Genomic DNA, 15,822 nt, shown 5'->3' with positions numbered 1-15,822 from the left:
TTATTTTGTCATATCTTGGCCTGTCCGACGTCTGAGACACAGTCTTACCATCCTCACTTCTAAGTTGCAGAGTAGGTCTTTGGAATCTCGTAGAATAGGTGAAAATCTCCAAGTGTATCTTGTTAGCCTGCCCTGGAAGTCTCGCTGCAACCTTTCTTTCTAATCAAGAGTTGCCATCGATTCCCAGCCGCGCATGTCCACATGTCCTGTGGGCTCCACCTTTTGGGTTGCAGCTGTTACGCTGTGGGCATCCATGGTCTAGATCAAAATTGCTACCTCGACCTATCTGGTACAGCACCAGGACCAGTTGTTAACTTTGGGCTGGGGCTAGTCACAGACCCGTAGTATTTTTGAACATTTGTATTTTGTGGACTGGCTGTCCAGTTGCCCCAGTCTCTAAAAGGAAGCCTGGTCAGATTGCGGCATGACGGTCTCAGAATCTTGGCGTCATAGCACAGTGAGCTGTCCAGGAAACCAATGGAAGGTTTTCTCATTTGTTTTTCACTTCTTTGGTGTTATTTCAGAAAAATTGCAAAAACAATGCCATATGAAATAATTCATGTTATTAAAAGGAGGGAGAGTTCCAAGCCATACAGTTAAAAAAAATATTTAAACCATTTTAAAAATAAGTACGAGTTAACTCTTGGATTTGTGACTCTTAGAAGCCTGTAACATCAACTATCGTGTTTATTACATTTATTATATGAGATTATTTTTATCCACCCAAAATAACGTAATATCAGAATTTCATAATAGTACCAGTTGTAGTGGAGACAACGATTTCCAACAGCTGTTGATGTGTCCAGCACATGATAGTTTTGACTCCATGTAGAAAAAAATTATAAATGAGTCATTTTGGCCATTCCTAAAGGACACAGGGAATGCTACAACAGAATACGAAGACCTCTTTTCCAGGTCAAAATGCAACCAGAGACAATTAGAAATGTGTTTGCCTCTTTTCTTCCAAATTGAAACATTTAGCCTTCTCATATTCAAGTGTGAAATGGTTGTCAATCCAATATGACGGAGTGCTGAAAGGCAGTCTTTAGTGAGAAATCTCTCCACGGTGCTAGATCTGTGTTCAGTCTGATGCATAAAGCTACTTAGGGGGAAATATAGCACAGTAGCTAAGGGCATCCATAGTGAAGCTGGATAGCCACTTTGTAATCTAGTTCCCTCCTCTGTAAAATGGAATAAAAGCAATGGCTATCTCATAGGGTTCTTCTGAATATTAAGTGAGTGAATAGATATAAAAGGCCAAGAACTTAGTGCTTATGAAGTGTTGTGTTAGCTATAACTTATCCATAAGAGCCCTCAACATCCTACCAGCATTCCCAGCTAGGATTTGTGAGGATTTTCTGAGTCAGTAGAAGCAGTGACCGAAAAGGGGGAAATGACTATAGTTAATAGACGTCTTGATGAAGCTTTAGCATCATGCCTCTCACTGAAATAACTATCTCTATTAAATTTTCTTTTATTTAAAAATTAACACAAATTTGTGAAACCTAACCCTCACTACCATATGCAGACCAGATGCCCTATGAATTGATCTAAGAGTAATGGCAGTTTGCAGACTGCTGGGCTCCTCATTGAAAGGCAGCCATGGCCGTGATGTGACTCAGAACACTCTAGGTTATAGCATTGTTGCCGAATTTAGGGATGTTCAAATAGGAACTAATCTGGAGGCCATGATAACCTAGTATCTTACAGCATTTCAAGTCTGAGAGAGATAAAACTTGATCTGAAAGGCTGCAAAGGCAGTGAGGAAGCAGTTTTAGGTTCAATATGGGAAAGAAGCAGTGTTAGGTTCAATATGGGAAAGAACTTTCTACCAGCCCAAACTGCCTTGACAGTGATCTGCCTTCCCCCGAGGGGCACAGCAGAGGTTTTTACAACCAGGGCTCATTGAAGTTTGCACTTGGACCCAGTTCCTTTAGTGTCTGACTGGACACACAGACTCCTCAAGAAAAAAGGCTTTCCTAGACTGTTTACCGCCAGTTCCTTTCATGCTGAGCACCGCTAGCTCGCTAGTTACCAGTGAGAACAGAGGCAGAGAATGGGCACTAGACTCCAAACTAGATCTGCACACTTTACTCAGTCACCTTCTCTGGACATGACTGGGAGGGTCCTTTCATGCCAGCCTCATGAACTATGAAAAGACCTGTTGCCTTTGAGTCGACTTGGCCTCCTGGAGACCCCTGTGTGTCCCAGCAGAACTGGGCTCCATGGTTTTCCATGGCTGATTTCTCAGAATCACGTCACTGGCTCTTTGTTTCCGTTGAGTTGATCTGAACCACCACTTTGGGCTGTCCACCAAGAATTTAAACCTTTTGCCCTATACCAGGAGGCCTTTCAGGAGCCCCGTGGTGCAGTGGATGGAATATCAGGCTGCTAATTACAAGGTTAGCTGGAGGAAGTGCAGGCTGTCATAAGATTTACACTTCAGGAGCAGGTCTACTCTAACCTGTAGGGTCGCTAGGCGTCGGAATGCACTGATGACTGTAGGACTGCTATCTGTAAGGTAAGCAGTGTGTCCCAGAGGGCCACTTTCGGTCTGAATCAACTCCATGGCAGTGCATTCACTAATGGTAGACTTCGCCAGCCGGGTAAGTACTTCCTGCTTCTGTGGATCAGAATGGAACTAACTGTACAATCAAGGGTCTTCAGCTGTTGATGAAATCTCATAGAAATTGATCTCCTAGACCACCACTAGGTGCACAGACACCACCAACCTTTGGTTAACAGCGAGCATGTAACCTTTGCACTCCGGGGACTCCTTTACCCAGCCAGGACAGTGATGGCTATGCTGCAGATACTGGCGATGAGCCCCAGGTTCCACCAGCGCCTCACCTGTGGGGGCCGATGGGTCCCTCGGTTGTTCTTCATAGTCGGTCTCCTTGTCTTCCAGGCCGCTGTGCTCGCTGTGGGGAAAATGTCGTCGGCGAAGGGACAGGCTGCACTGCCATGGATCAGGTCTTCCACGTGCAGTGTTTCACCTGCATCGTCTGCAGTAGCCAGCTCCGGGGGCAGCCCTTCTATGCTGTGGAAAAGAAGGCCTACTGTGAGCCCTGCTACATCGTAAGTTCCACATTTGGCCCCTGCTGTTTGGGAGAGATGGCTTCTCTGGCCAAACAAAAAGTTCATCACTACAGCTAGAAAGAACCATCCAATCTTCCTCTCTTCCGAGACCTTAAAAAAAAGTTTGCGTGAGTGAATCGGCATATCTGAATGTCTCCTTTTTGCCCTCCGGTCTAAGGAGGGCAAAGATGCCTTGGGATGGGGCTGCTGGAAGGATCCTTGTCCGGCAACGTTCGCGCATGTTTGTAGAAGCTAGTGTGTTTCTCCCTGAAGCAGCCAAACGTTTCCTACGGAGTGGAGTTTCACTTCTTACTCTTAGATCTCACCCTACATTTGCAGTTCCCGGGGCCTTTAGGAAATGGTTGCAGGCTCTCTGGACTCATGCACATTCTTTCAAAGTCTTAAGTCTTTGAATCATGTGTCCTGCTACCCAAGATTTCTTACCTCTCTTTCCCTGTCCAGCTTTTTGGAGATGCAAAAAGAGAAACACTTCTTAGACAGAATTACAAGAGAAAGTATTAGTTATGCAGATTGAGCTAATACATTTTTTTTCTTTTTAAAAAATAACCATATTTTAGAGGGAGGGAGAGGAGGGAGCTGGGGGAGGGGAAACCTTATATGGCCACCACCAGTTGAGAAATGGGAAAGCTGGCGGTGAACAATGAAAGAGCCTTTGCATGGCGCGTGGTTCCCTTCCCTGTCTCTGCAGAGACAGATCCCCAGTGGTCACATCAGCTGATTGCTTCATTCTAACCCGCTCACTCAAGGGACCATCTTGCCGATCCCAAGCCCTTCTAGAAATACCTCCTCCCAACCCTTTCAGGAAGTGCAAAAGGGATCTACTGGGAAGGGGCTTAGGCGGGGTGCCCCAAGCAGGGCCAGAGACAGTTGTCACCATGGAATTACGGGGCTGCAAAAAAGAAAACAAACCATATTTTAATAACAAAGCTGTGTGACTCTACAAAATCCCCTTAATAAAATTCTTACCTTTTTGCAAGGTAATTTACACAGTAAATGAACCTCTGATAGAGACATATGAAGATTTTTTGAACCTAAAATAAATACCTTACTATATTTTTTGCATGAGTATAATTTCTGTTTAATATTACTTGTTTGGGCTAGAAAATAGTGCTTCTTTGCCCACTTACAAAAGATGCATGTTTCGGCCATCTGTGCCTAGGCATTTCAATATGAAAGAAGCCTTGGATGCAAGATCAGACGGTATACATAGCAACGCAGATCCATAAGGTTCAAATTTATTGCAGAAATTTTAGGTCTTACTGGTTCCTTCCAATAAGTTGGCACTGTAAGACTGTATGTTTGAATGTTTTGTATCTTTGAGATTGGGTTTCATTTCATTTCTCTCCGAGTGGCAATCAAAACTCACTTAGCATCATTAGAGAACCACAGAAGGATGGCGCGAGTGAAATGATCTACCTAGCTCTTCTGTCCCTAGAAGTTAAACTACAGCAAGGCAGAGAAGGAACGAACAACTCTTTATGTTCTGTCATTAATGTCAAAGCCAGGACTGTAGCCAGTTGTTCATACTTCTGGTTCCATGTGTGTTACAGACAATACACAGTTTGATTTTGCCCGAAGCATGAACACAGTAATATCCTAGTGATATAGAATTACCCTGGAAGACACTTTTATACACAAGGGAGAGTCTAGTTAACAAAAGCTTACCTATTTAGGAAAGAAGGGTGTTCCATAGATCATTCCTTGAAATCTTCGTTTGAAACGGAAAAGTATAACATAATTATGTCTCTACACTGATTGTCATTCAAAATGTCATGAGACCATCTCTATGAAAATTCTTACTGCTTTGAGCTCTATAACAGGTTCCTAAGGCTATTTGTCCTTATGCTTCTTGGACCCTTGTGACAATTTCTCAACTTGTTGATGATTTTTACTTATGTTGATTTTACTCATGACTACTGATGCTCTTTTGTCAGTATTCTCCGATCTCTCTTTCCCTTATGAGCTAGGAATCATAGGTTAATATAGTATAGATTTGAGAAATGTGGGTTTGAATTTGATTCCAGCATTTAAATCTTCGACTCCTTGGGAAAGCTACTTAAGACTTTCTATGCCTCAGTTTTCCCATCTACATAATGGAGATCATTGAAATCTTCCACCATACGGTTTTGGAGATGATGTGAGACCCTCACTTAAGACACACCTAGCTTGGTCAGTTCAACAAATGTTGATGGGATCAATGTTCCTCTGAGACACATTTCGATAAGGTCGATGAGTGTAAGGACTTTCTTGTATCGTGAGATTCATGGGCTTCAGGAAGATCTCAGACGTACCTCCTCCCATTTTTACATGCTTTGCTTGCTTTCCTCAGTGTGGAACAAGATAGAAAGAAATCAAGGCTGGCTCCAACATCTGGGTTCAGTTTTCAACCACCGCTCCAGGTGTTCTTTAAGATCTCGAGTTCTTTGAGACACCAGCCTCAAAAAGAAAAAGACGCCGGTTCTTCTGCTTTGGTTGCCTGGTACTGTACTGTGCTTATGGCAAGGAAGCGTATCTGAGAGCCATTTAATCACATACTGGAAGCAGCTGCATGCATTTCAGTGATGGAAATTCACACCGTCCCTTTTTACTTCTTTTCCACATAAAGCTTTTTATCAAGATTTTTCTTTAGCGAGACTTAGCCATAGTAACTCTAAGATGTAATTTAATTCTCACCAAAATTCTGTTAAGTTTACTCCTGGACCCTTCCTTGTTCAGTATTGAGTCTAGAGTTCAATATACCCTTCAAGTGGATGTATTAACACTTTAATTTCTTCTGAATGCTCCACAATCCAATGACATGTGTCCTAGAAATGCCAAAAAGCATCTCCGGATGGGGGCATTGGGCGGGGAGAATGAAATGAAGATGAAATCTATATTAGGGGGGTCCTGGTGTGACTCTCCTGGAACCCAAACGCTAAGAATGGGAATCTCTAGAGAGACCACCCAGCCGATTGCCTCTTGTTCCATTGGCAGAACAGTCCCTGGCTGGCACAATCAGTTTCTGCTTGGCTGCTAATCTAAGGGTTGGTAATGCAAACTCACCCAGCAGTGCCAAAGAATAAAGACATTCCATTCCATTGCAGCAAAAGGAACCTATGGAGCAGGTCTCCTTTGGAGCCATGGGCTCACCAAGAATCAGTCTGGCTTAATGGCAGTGAGTTTGATGTTTGATTGACAGTGGTGGAATTGATGTCACAAAGACATCTGGCATGAAATGCACCAGACAAAGAGGGTATCAGCTGTGGTTTATTCTCTCTCTTTTGCTCTCTCTCTCTCTCTCTCTCTCTCTTATAAACTCAAAATATTGAAAATAGTTCCATAGTTAATTATTTCAGTGTGAGGACCAACAATTTTATTCTTTGAATTCAGGCATGAGATCAGCCTAATATAAATATTTAGCTTGGCCCAAATTGGTCATGGATAAGCTTAAAATTATAGTTGATTTTTTAAAAACTTAACATAGTTTGAAGAGAAAATGTATCAGTAATGTCTTCAGTTCTAATTCAGTGACTTTCCCTGTTTTCCCATGGTCTTGTGAATCTGTAACCCTTGTGCATGTTGCTGCTGCTGCTGCTGCTGTAGGGTTGCTTGAAGGCTGACCCATAGCATCCGTACAGGACGAGGGAGAATAGGCAGGCCCACAGAGCTCCTAGGCTGTTACCTTTATGAGAGGGGATTGCCAGGTCTTCTCTCCCAGGGAGCCACCCACCATTGGCTTCAAACTGCCGATCTTTGACTCAGCGGCCAAGCACTTAACCATGGTCTACCAGCTCTGCTCAGAATTCCACAAGTTTGTTTTGATAAAGGTACTATCTTTCTTTCCTAGATTATTTGATATATTTCTTTTGTATTTTCTGTTGATTAGCTTCCAATAATTTTGCAGATGATTTTCTAGTTCACAATTTTTAAAAATCTACTTCATTTTAAATTGGGTTTTTACATTGTAAAATCGTTTGTCACTCAACAGGTATTGCATGGTTTCCAATCTTTCAGTAGTATAAAAAACATACTACAAATGAGTAAAATTTCTTCTTTAAAATTTTTATTACTTGCTTAGCATAAATTCTTTCATTTCTACTACCAAGTTAAGTTTAACATGATTTTTGAGGACTTTTACATTACCTTGAAGTTTTTATGTAGAGTTTATTTTGGGGTTTTGTTTTGTTTTTCATATAAGAACCATTAGCAGTGAGTTTAAATATTGGGCTGCAACTTCTCCACTATTGAGTTTTCACATCTATTTTTTATTTTGCACCTTTTTCCTAAATGTATTATGCAAACTCGCAGAAATTTAAACTTTGAGTTTGTGTAATTATTTGCAAACTCAAGAGATTTAGTTTTGATGATCAGTATAGATGTATACAAATGCATATATTTAAGTGCAAAGCAATAAACCTTCCTTAGGAAGTAATCTGGTAGAAACTGAAGTCATTCCTTTCAGTTGAAGAACTCCTGGTGACACCACTTGTAAGTGATTGACTGCTACCCTGTTTCCCCGAAAATAAGACCATGTCTTATATTAATTTTTGCTACCAAAGATGCGCTAGGTCTTATTTTCAGGGGATGTCATATTTTTCCATGAAGAAGAATACGGTACACATTTATTGTTGATTGTTTTATTAAAAGAGACCTCGCACTTCCTGTCTGCTCCGGCTGCGCTGCGGCCAACAGTGAGCTGCCGCTACAGTCCAGAGTCCAGAGTTACAGTACCTTGGGGGGGGAGGGGGGGATGCCTTGTATTTCAGCAAGAGGCAAAACTGTAAGTAGGTCTTATTTTCGGGGGATGTCTTACTTTCGGGGAAACGGTATAAGCGATTGACTGCTAATTAGAAGGTCACTGATTGAAATCCACCAGCCATTCCATTGGAGAAGATGTGTCAGCCTCCCTCCATACAGATGACAGCCTTGGAAACCTTGGGGGCGGGGGCGGTTCTACTCTGCCCCCAGGGCCACTGTGAAGTGTGAATCAACTGGGTGACAATAGGTCTAGAGTGTTTGGTTTCAGTAGCCATGACCTTGGATCTGTCCTCTGACTTTTCTGAATATCAGAGAGCTCTGTGTTGAAAGGAAGACACTAGCTTCTTCCTTATCCTCAAAGAATAGAAATAAGCAAGTTCATTTTCTTGTTGTTAAGTGCCATGTAGTTGGTTCGGCGACTTGTATCGACCATATGCACGATAGTATGAACCCCTCCCCAGTCCTGGCCATCCTCTCAGTGGATGCGATCCCATTGTTACAGCCACTGTGTCACTCCATCCTGCAGTGGGCCTGCACTGGTGTGCTATTTGGTAAATTAAGAAATTGTTTAAGAATGTAAGGGCAAAAAAGAAAATAATAATAATAATGTAAGGTATTAACCTGATTAAAAACAGTATCATCATTGCTTTATTTTCCTCAGTAAAATGTCAGATAGTAGGAAACCCTCTAAGTATGGATCCCTGGCTAGAATTGCTATTTTTACATTGTTTTGACATTGTGGAGGTGCAGAACTAAACAGATGCCATAGAAGGAACATGAGAAGATGAGGCATATACTTCACTCAGGAATATGTTTATGTCCATATAAGTATAAAGGCTCACCATGAGTCTGAATTGACTCCAGGTAATGTGTTTACTTTTCAGGTTTCTAAGTGTGAAGGGCAGCAACAATGCTTTGCATCTATGTGTCCTTCTGCCGTTAACGAGATGGGCTTACTCATAAGTTTAGAATGAGCCAAAGAATTGCTGTTATCTTCATAGCACTGCAGGGAGACCTGCCTAGTGCACCAGCACAGCAGAGAATTGTAGCAAAAGTCTCTTTATAAGATGGCAGCTGAGGCTCCTCCTCTAAACCAGAGCTTTTAGAAATGAAATAAGTGGATTACATCCACCTTTCCAACTGTTGAAATCAGGACAAACTGTTTTATTAGAGTCAAAATCTAAGCCGTTAAAGGGACTCTGAAAATAGGAGACCAGCTACACAGACGTCTACATATTTTTAGCTACCTGAACTTGGCACATCTAAGGTGTGGTCGATATGGCACATACCCTGGGCATCACTTTCATGGTGGAAAGGAGTCTGAGCAGTCTATTGCCAATGCCCTTCGCAAGCAAGGGGGGCATCCAGAGGTGTACCAAAAGATGGGACGAGGCCAAAAACAGCCGAGGTACTCCTAATATGAAAGACACCTGACTGAAGCAGCAGGTCAAGAGAGGGAAGATGTTTCTGCTGACTCCTTTCAGCTGTTGATGTCTGGGCACCTTCACGTTGAGGGGAGGGAGGGATGCAACTTAGAGACGGCCTCAGGTGCTCCCTGGCCTCCTGTGCCCTGTATGAGTTGTAAACACACTAGCATCCCCCTCTTTCACTAAATGGCTACAGCTAAAATGGTCTCCCCTGCAACCTGCATTAAGAGCTAGGCTTTTGTACCTTTGCAGGAAAGGTGGCCTTTTATCTGCTCGATCCCTCTGAATAAAATGTTTTAAAAGCTGTTAGCGGCAGTGCTTTTCTATGGGTGTTGGAAAAGGAACTGAATATTTGGATGAAACCTGAAAACCCACTTGAACATGAACTTGCTAACATGGCTTGACTTACTGCTCACCTCTGTTCCTTGGCCTCCGAGAACCGTTTGTCCTCCTGGACTCTACAGCATCTTCCCACAGGCCCTCTCCTAGGAAGGGGAAAAGCGATTCAGAAAAGAAGCAGCAAAATTGTTGAGTGCTTTCTTCAGAGATTTAGCCGTTCTGCCAACTCTGAGTAGTTTGTTCCTCCAACTTTGTAACTGGCTGCAGTTTACAGTGCTCCTGAGCAGCTATGCGTGTTTTCATTCTTATTAGAACCCCATGCAATAGACGAAGGGGAGATTATTAGTCCCATTTTACAAATATGGCTTTAAAGTTTTCAGAATAAAATGTCAAAAGACAGAGACTTAGAACAGATCTTGTCACTCCCGGTTTATTGCTGAGTCCCTGCGTGCTGTCCTGCAACGAAAGTTCCACTTCTAAAGACACGAAGACCCGACAGCCCCCACCCTGTGTTTAAACTCATGGCTTCCAGACGTCCCGCTGCCAGGGAGTCAGTTCCCACTCATAGTGATGCCATATAGGTTTTTGGAAGCTGTAAAAGTTTATGGGAGCAGGTAACCTCCTCTTTCTCCCAAGGGGCTACTGGTAGACTTGAACCACCAACCTTAAGGTTACCAGTTCAACACTTATCCGTCAGACCTAAAATGCTGAACCTCTACAGAAAAATAATCATGCATCCCTGTCTTTCCCGAGCAGATACATTTACCTTTCCCTCAAAATGTTTCAAATTAAAAGCCAAGTGGCGCACAATAATGGTTAAAAAATGGTTTACAATCATCGTAACAACCGATGTTAGGTTTTACAAAATGCTTTTCTTGTATTTCATTTTATCTTTTCATCGTCCTGGGCAGTGTGTAGATTTATTGCTGCTTTCATTTCCAAGAGTAAGAAACTGAGTCTTGGATAAACATAAGCCTCCTCAGTTCCACAACATGGGAGTATCAGAGCCAGGACGTGAACCTTAGCTTTTGATCATCAAAACAGAAATCATCAACAATCCCATGTGTCATTGCTCGATTTACTTGTCCTCATTTTTTCTCTTACTGTTTCTTTATAATGCGAGGTTTTCCAAAATAATAGTTAACACAGCCTCTGAATTTCAAAATGTGGCATTTGCCTTATTTTTAGTATGTTTGAGAAATGTTGAACCCAGAATAATCATGTTTATGTAATCATTCTTATATTGTCCACTTATAATTCCATATGAATTTATTTCTGTATGTATATTGGGGGGGTTATTAGAAAAAAATGAGCAGAAGGGAAAATTTTGATATTTCACTAATAATATAATCACCATTTACATTTTGCCACATATACCAAAAAGCTGTTGTGACCCTATAGGACAGTGTAAAACTGCCCCTGTGAGTTTCTGAGATTGTAACTCTGTATGGGAGTAGTAAGTCTCTTTCCCTGACAGCAGCAGCTGGTGGTTTTGAACTGCTGACTCTGCAGATGGCAGCCCAACATGTAACCACTGTGCCACTAGGGCTCTATGTACTAATGGATATAGATTTTTATCTATAGATCTATCCATACCTCTGTATATGTTGTTACACAGACACACAATAGTATCCTATCACAGATACTAACTTCTAGCTTTCTTTTGTTATGTAAAATAATTTTGATCCTTTTCTCACTATAGGAATAATCTTTAAATGATACATGGATAATCAAAAATAATATACAATAGCTATCTGTCCTTTCTGAAGTAGTTCCTTAAAGAAATATCCCAGCAGATAAATGCATTAGACAAAGACCCAGAAAACAATAAGAAATGGTGAAAAACAATGAACCAATAAAGCTAGCAGTTAAAAACAAAGGGGTGAACAAAAATCCTATAGTAAATTCAAACCCAAAGGAGATATTAATGTTATGAAAACTATAATATTGATAGCAGAGGAAATAAAATTCAAGGCAAAACTCTTAAATAAACCCAAGAGCAATAACTTGATTATCAAAATCACAATTCCTAACCAAGAATTCTAACAACCTTGAACTTTCCTCATTAAATAACACTGCATTTGCATATGTTGTTGTTAGATGCCATCAGGTTGCTCCGACTCAGAGTGACCTTGTGGACAACAGAAAAAACTCATAAACACTGCCGGGTCCGTGCCGTCCTCCTAATCGTCCTGTGCTTTGAGCTCTTTGTTTCAGCCACAGTGTCCATCCATCTGGTCGAGCGTCTTCCTCTTTTTACTGACCTTCTGCTCCACCAAGCAGGATGTCCTTCTCCAGGGACTGGTCTCTCCTGACAACACGTCCGAAGCATAGAGAAGTCTCACCATCCTTGGTTCTGGATGTACTTTTTCCAAGACGGATTTTGTTTGTTCTTTTGGCAATTGCCAGTACTTTCAATAATCTTCGCCAGCACCATAATTCAAACGCATCAGTTCTTTGGTCTTTCATATTCAATGGCCAATTTTCATGTGCATAAAAGGCAATTGAAAAGATACAAAAATCTTAATGAAATATAAGATGAAATTGAAGAAAACTTTTTTTATAGCTTTTGGGTGTATTTATTTCACTCTTTGACATATCAATTGTAAGTAAAATAATATGAATCGTAAGACTGGCTTAAGCAATGATCATAGATCCGTATAATCAAAGAGATTTCATATCTCCATGGAAGGCTATGAAAAATATTTAGCATGTCAGAAAAACTCTAAAAGGAAAATGTCAATAATTCCTACTTGGATAGGTAGATATGTACATAGCAGTGCAATAAATATATATCTATATTAGAGAACAAGCAAATAAAGTATACTTAAGTCACTCATCAAAAGTCATGATGCTAAGAATGCTTGCTCACAGAAATAGGATGTAACAAGTGGAATTCCAAGTATCCACTTTGTATCTTTCATTGAAACAAGAAAAATTGTTAATTATCTTTTAAGGAGCAACAAAATCAGATTAAGAACGAAATAAATCTTTAAAGTAAAAACAGTAATGAATAAATTGGAAAAGACTAGAATGTGTAGGTCTATAAGAGATGATTCTTTGACACGAACACTAAGGTAAACATTGATGGCAATAAGCAAGAGAACAAATTATTCCAGACAATTAGAAATTAAAAAGAAACTGCAAGGATAGGAGCAGAAGACATTTTTAAATTATCACACTTCAATAATCTAAAAATTATTTCACTTCTATAGAAAATGCTACTTTCTGTGTAAATCACACCAGGAAGAAATCTTGAATAACTTCAAAAATGTACCACTACCTGAGAAAGACCCAGGAAATGTCACTAACAGGATTTTGTAACTCTTTAAGGAACAAAGAATCTTGTTCCATTTCAACTTTCATACCTTCGCAAGAGAAGCATCAAAACGTTTCTACCACTACCATGATCCCAATTATAATTTCTAACATCACTTACCCCCAAAGGAAACTTTTCTAAGCTAACTTATACAAACACTCAAACCTAAATGAATTATTAGCTATCTGAATGCCACATCATAGAACTTGGCCCAGTCCTTGATGACAATAGTAGTTGAATATATTAGGAATCTTTGTGATATTGATATATTAAAACTAGGAAGAAAACGAATCATCTCAAAAGACGGCCCCAAGGACAACGAATGACTTATATCACCTGGACTATAGGACGAGGGAGGGGACTAACACAAAACTCCAAATTCCTGTTTAACAAAAGGCAAGACTTCCTGAACTCATAATCTGTAAGACGATTTCCCTGAAGACCCTTTAAACCTGGCACTCAAGCCACCTCTGGATGTCACCTTTCACCCAAAAGACAGAGTGGCGCACAGAGCAAACCTCACCTTCTAGAACTGGGCTCCTCTAAGCCGCCGTCTAAATGAGGTCTAACCATCTGCAGCTCGCCTAAAGCAACAGGAAAGGTACGGGGAAGGCAGGTTACTGGTGAGCTAGATGCATGGAGTCACAGCAACTAGGATAGAAATGAGAACACTGACACATGGCGAAAGGTCTAGCCAGTGTCACCACGCACTATGTATAGAAATTGTTAAATGAGAAGCGAATTTGTTATGTAAATTTTCTCTAGACTCACAAGGAAATATTTTTAAAAGGAGCGGAGGAAAAGTAACTGCAATAACACAAATAGAAAGGGGAAAATAGGATTTTTAATTAAACCAATGGCCGACCTTCACCCTGGATTCTCATAGGCCAGGGTCACTCCCATTACATTAATACCACCTGTGTTTCAATTTATCTGGTCATATTGCTCATAAGAGGAAGATATAAAGTATATCCCAGTCAAGGCTTGTGAACCCACCTTCCAATGTCACAACAAAACGCTAGAGATTTAATTAAAAGATCTTGGGTTTGATTCTCTAATTGCATTTCCAACATTCTTGTCCTAAATTTGACTTGTTGGTTGGTTTTAAATTATATCCATGCATATTTTAAAGTTTTTACATTTCTAGACAATTTCTAGACAATGTAGAGTGTAGTTGCATACTTTTTATTGCTGAATTTTAAATATCAATTGTATCATCTATATTTCTCTATGAGTTTTTCTCTCAAAACTGTATTTGTTCATTTAGAATGCATAAATATTCACAAAGGATAGAATCCCCCCCCAAAAAAACCCCTGACAAAATATAAGATACTAGAAATAAAGCCTCATATGCTCATGAAACAAATTACGGATGTAGGTAAAACTTTAAAAATATGGAGGGTCTAAGTGAAGAATGCTCTACAATTTTACAGGGGCCATTAACTCATCATGTGCAAAATGATTGGGGGATTGGATAGGCTTTGGAAAGCACCTCTCACTTCACCCAGTGGTCACGTTGTCACCTGAGAATTAGGAGCCAGCGACACTCTCCGTGAGGGGAGTGGGTACATCCTGGTCTTTTGCTACCACTGGTTATGGGGTCCTCTCCCCAAACAGCTCCCAGTTCACTGCCCCTCTTGGTGACTGCTCACCACATCTCTCTCAGGCCTCGCTGCTGCTGCTGGATCTTGTTAGATGCTCTCTAGTGATCTTCCCGTAAACCCACCCCCTGTGGGTAGCACTGTCGCATTTGATCTTCTGACTGTGTCCTTTCCAAGGAGCAGATTGCCACGTCTTGCTTCCAAGGAGGATCTGGGTAAGTTTGGCACTGACCTCAGTGTGGGCCAGGTTGCCTACAACAACAAAGAAGCCAGCCTCCTCCTGGTTTATCATCAAATCCGCAGGAGCTTACATTGCTGCACTAAAAACTCCAGCTCCCTGCCATCAGTCTGTGCCAAGTCCCACGGAGCCTAGAGGGCAGAAGAGAGCTGCCTCGGGGGCTTCTGAGGCTGTAACTCTTTAAAGAGCTGAAAGGTTCATCTCTTGTGATTAGCAGCTGAACATGTCACCCACTCGGCCACCAGGGCTTCTCCATTGCCATAGATGCTCTTTAAGGATCTGTGGGAACCCTGGAAAGCCAACAATATCATTTATAGCTAAAATTTAAGTCCTGAGAGCTGAATGATTTGTCCGACATTATGTAGATCCCTGGGGCTGAGGCAGGAATAGGAACCATGGCCCTTGATAATGTCTCCCAAAATGTTCTCTCTTTGGGTCTGATCGAGAGAGCCATATGTGGTAACAGATCTACAGAAACATCCAGGAAATGTTGGATCTGTGAATGTTGGTTAGAGAGTGACGGCTTCAGCCCTGACCAGGATGGTGCATGCAGATTTCCAGGTTAAATGCAGCTGACACTTTATGCTAGAATCTTTGCACTGACCAAGTTTGTTTATTTTTAAATCAAGCATAAAATCACCACTCTGTGTTGCCAGACTTTGGATGAATGTCAGCATCAGGCCAGTGTAATAATGGTTTAAGATTATTTAATCTCATTACTTATACACTTCATTAGGCTGAGTGAATTGTTGGCAGTGATTCAGTAAACTTCCTACTTTAGAGATAAAAGGGTGGAAAGAAAATAAGGAAGGAGTCTGCTCCTCATTTTCTTTCCTATTTATCTAATATCTCTTAAAGGGTAAAGGAATGATAATTACCCAGCTCCAGCTTGGAGTCTGTTTGGGGAGGGTCTTCTGAACAGCTCTGTACTGTCAGAAGAGAGAGAGGTATCTATGACCTTACATTTTCAATTAGAATGAAAAGTCTCAGGACAAAAAAGAATTGGTGTGTGTATGTGAGAGAGAGAGAGACTTATGTTATCCATTCAATCTTTAAAAATAA

At 41.1% G+C, this 15,822-nt stretch overlaps 1 protein-coding gene across 1 annotated transcript in view; it reads left to right on the top strand.

Annotated features, from left to right (window-relative positions):
- Positions 1-15,822, top strand: part of LOC101647152 (lipoma-preferred partner homolog) — a 625,785-nt gene that overhangs the window by 607,809 nt on the left and 2,154 nt on the right. Inside the window, exon 8 of the mRNA XM_045296410.1 lies at positions 2,909-3,078. Within this exon, the coding sequence (XP_045152345.1) occupies positions 2,909-3,078 (170 nt within the window). The remainder of the gene's footprint in view (positions 1-2,908; positions 3,079-15,822) is intronic.

Source organism: Echinops telfairi, unplaced genomic scaffold, assembly GCF_000313985.2.
Source record: "Echinops telfairi isolate 266 unplaced genomic scaffold, ASM31398v2 ScPeMD7_7407;HRSCAF=8445, whole genome shotgun sequence".
Lineage (NCBI taxonomy): Eukaryota > Metazoa > Chordata > Mammalia > Afrosoricida > Tenrecidae > Echinops > Echinops telfairi.
Note: the sequence above shows the minus strand (reverse complement) of the source record. Positions and strands in the feature narration are given on the sequence as shown.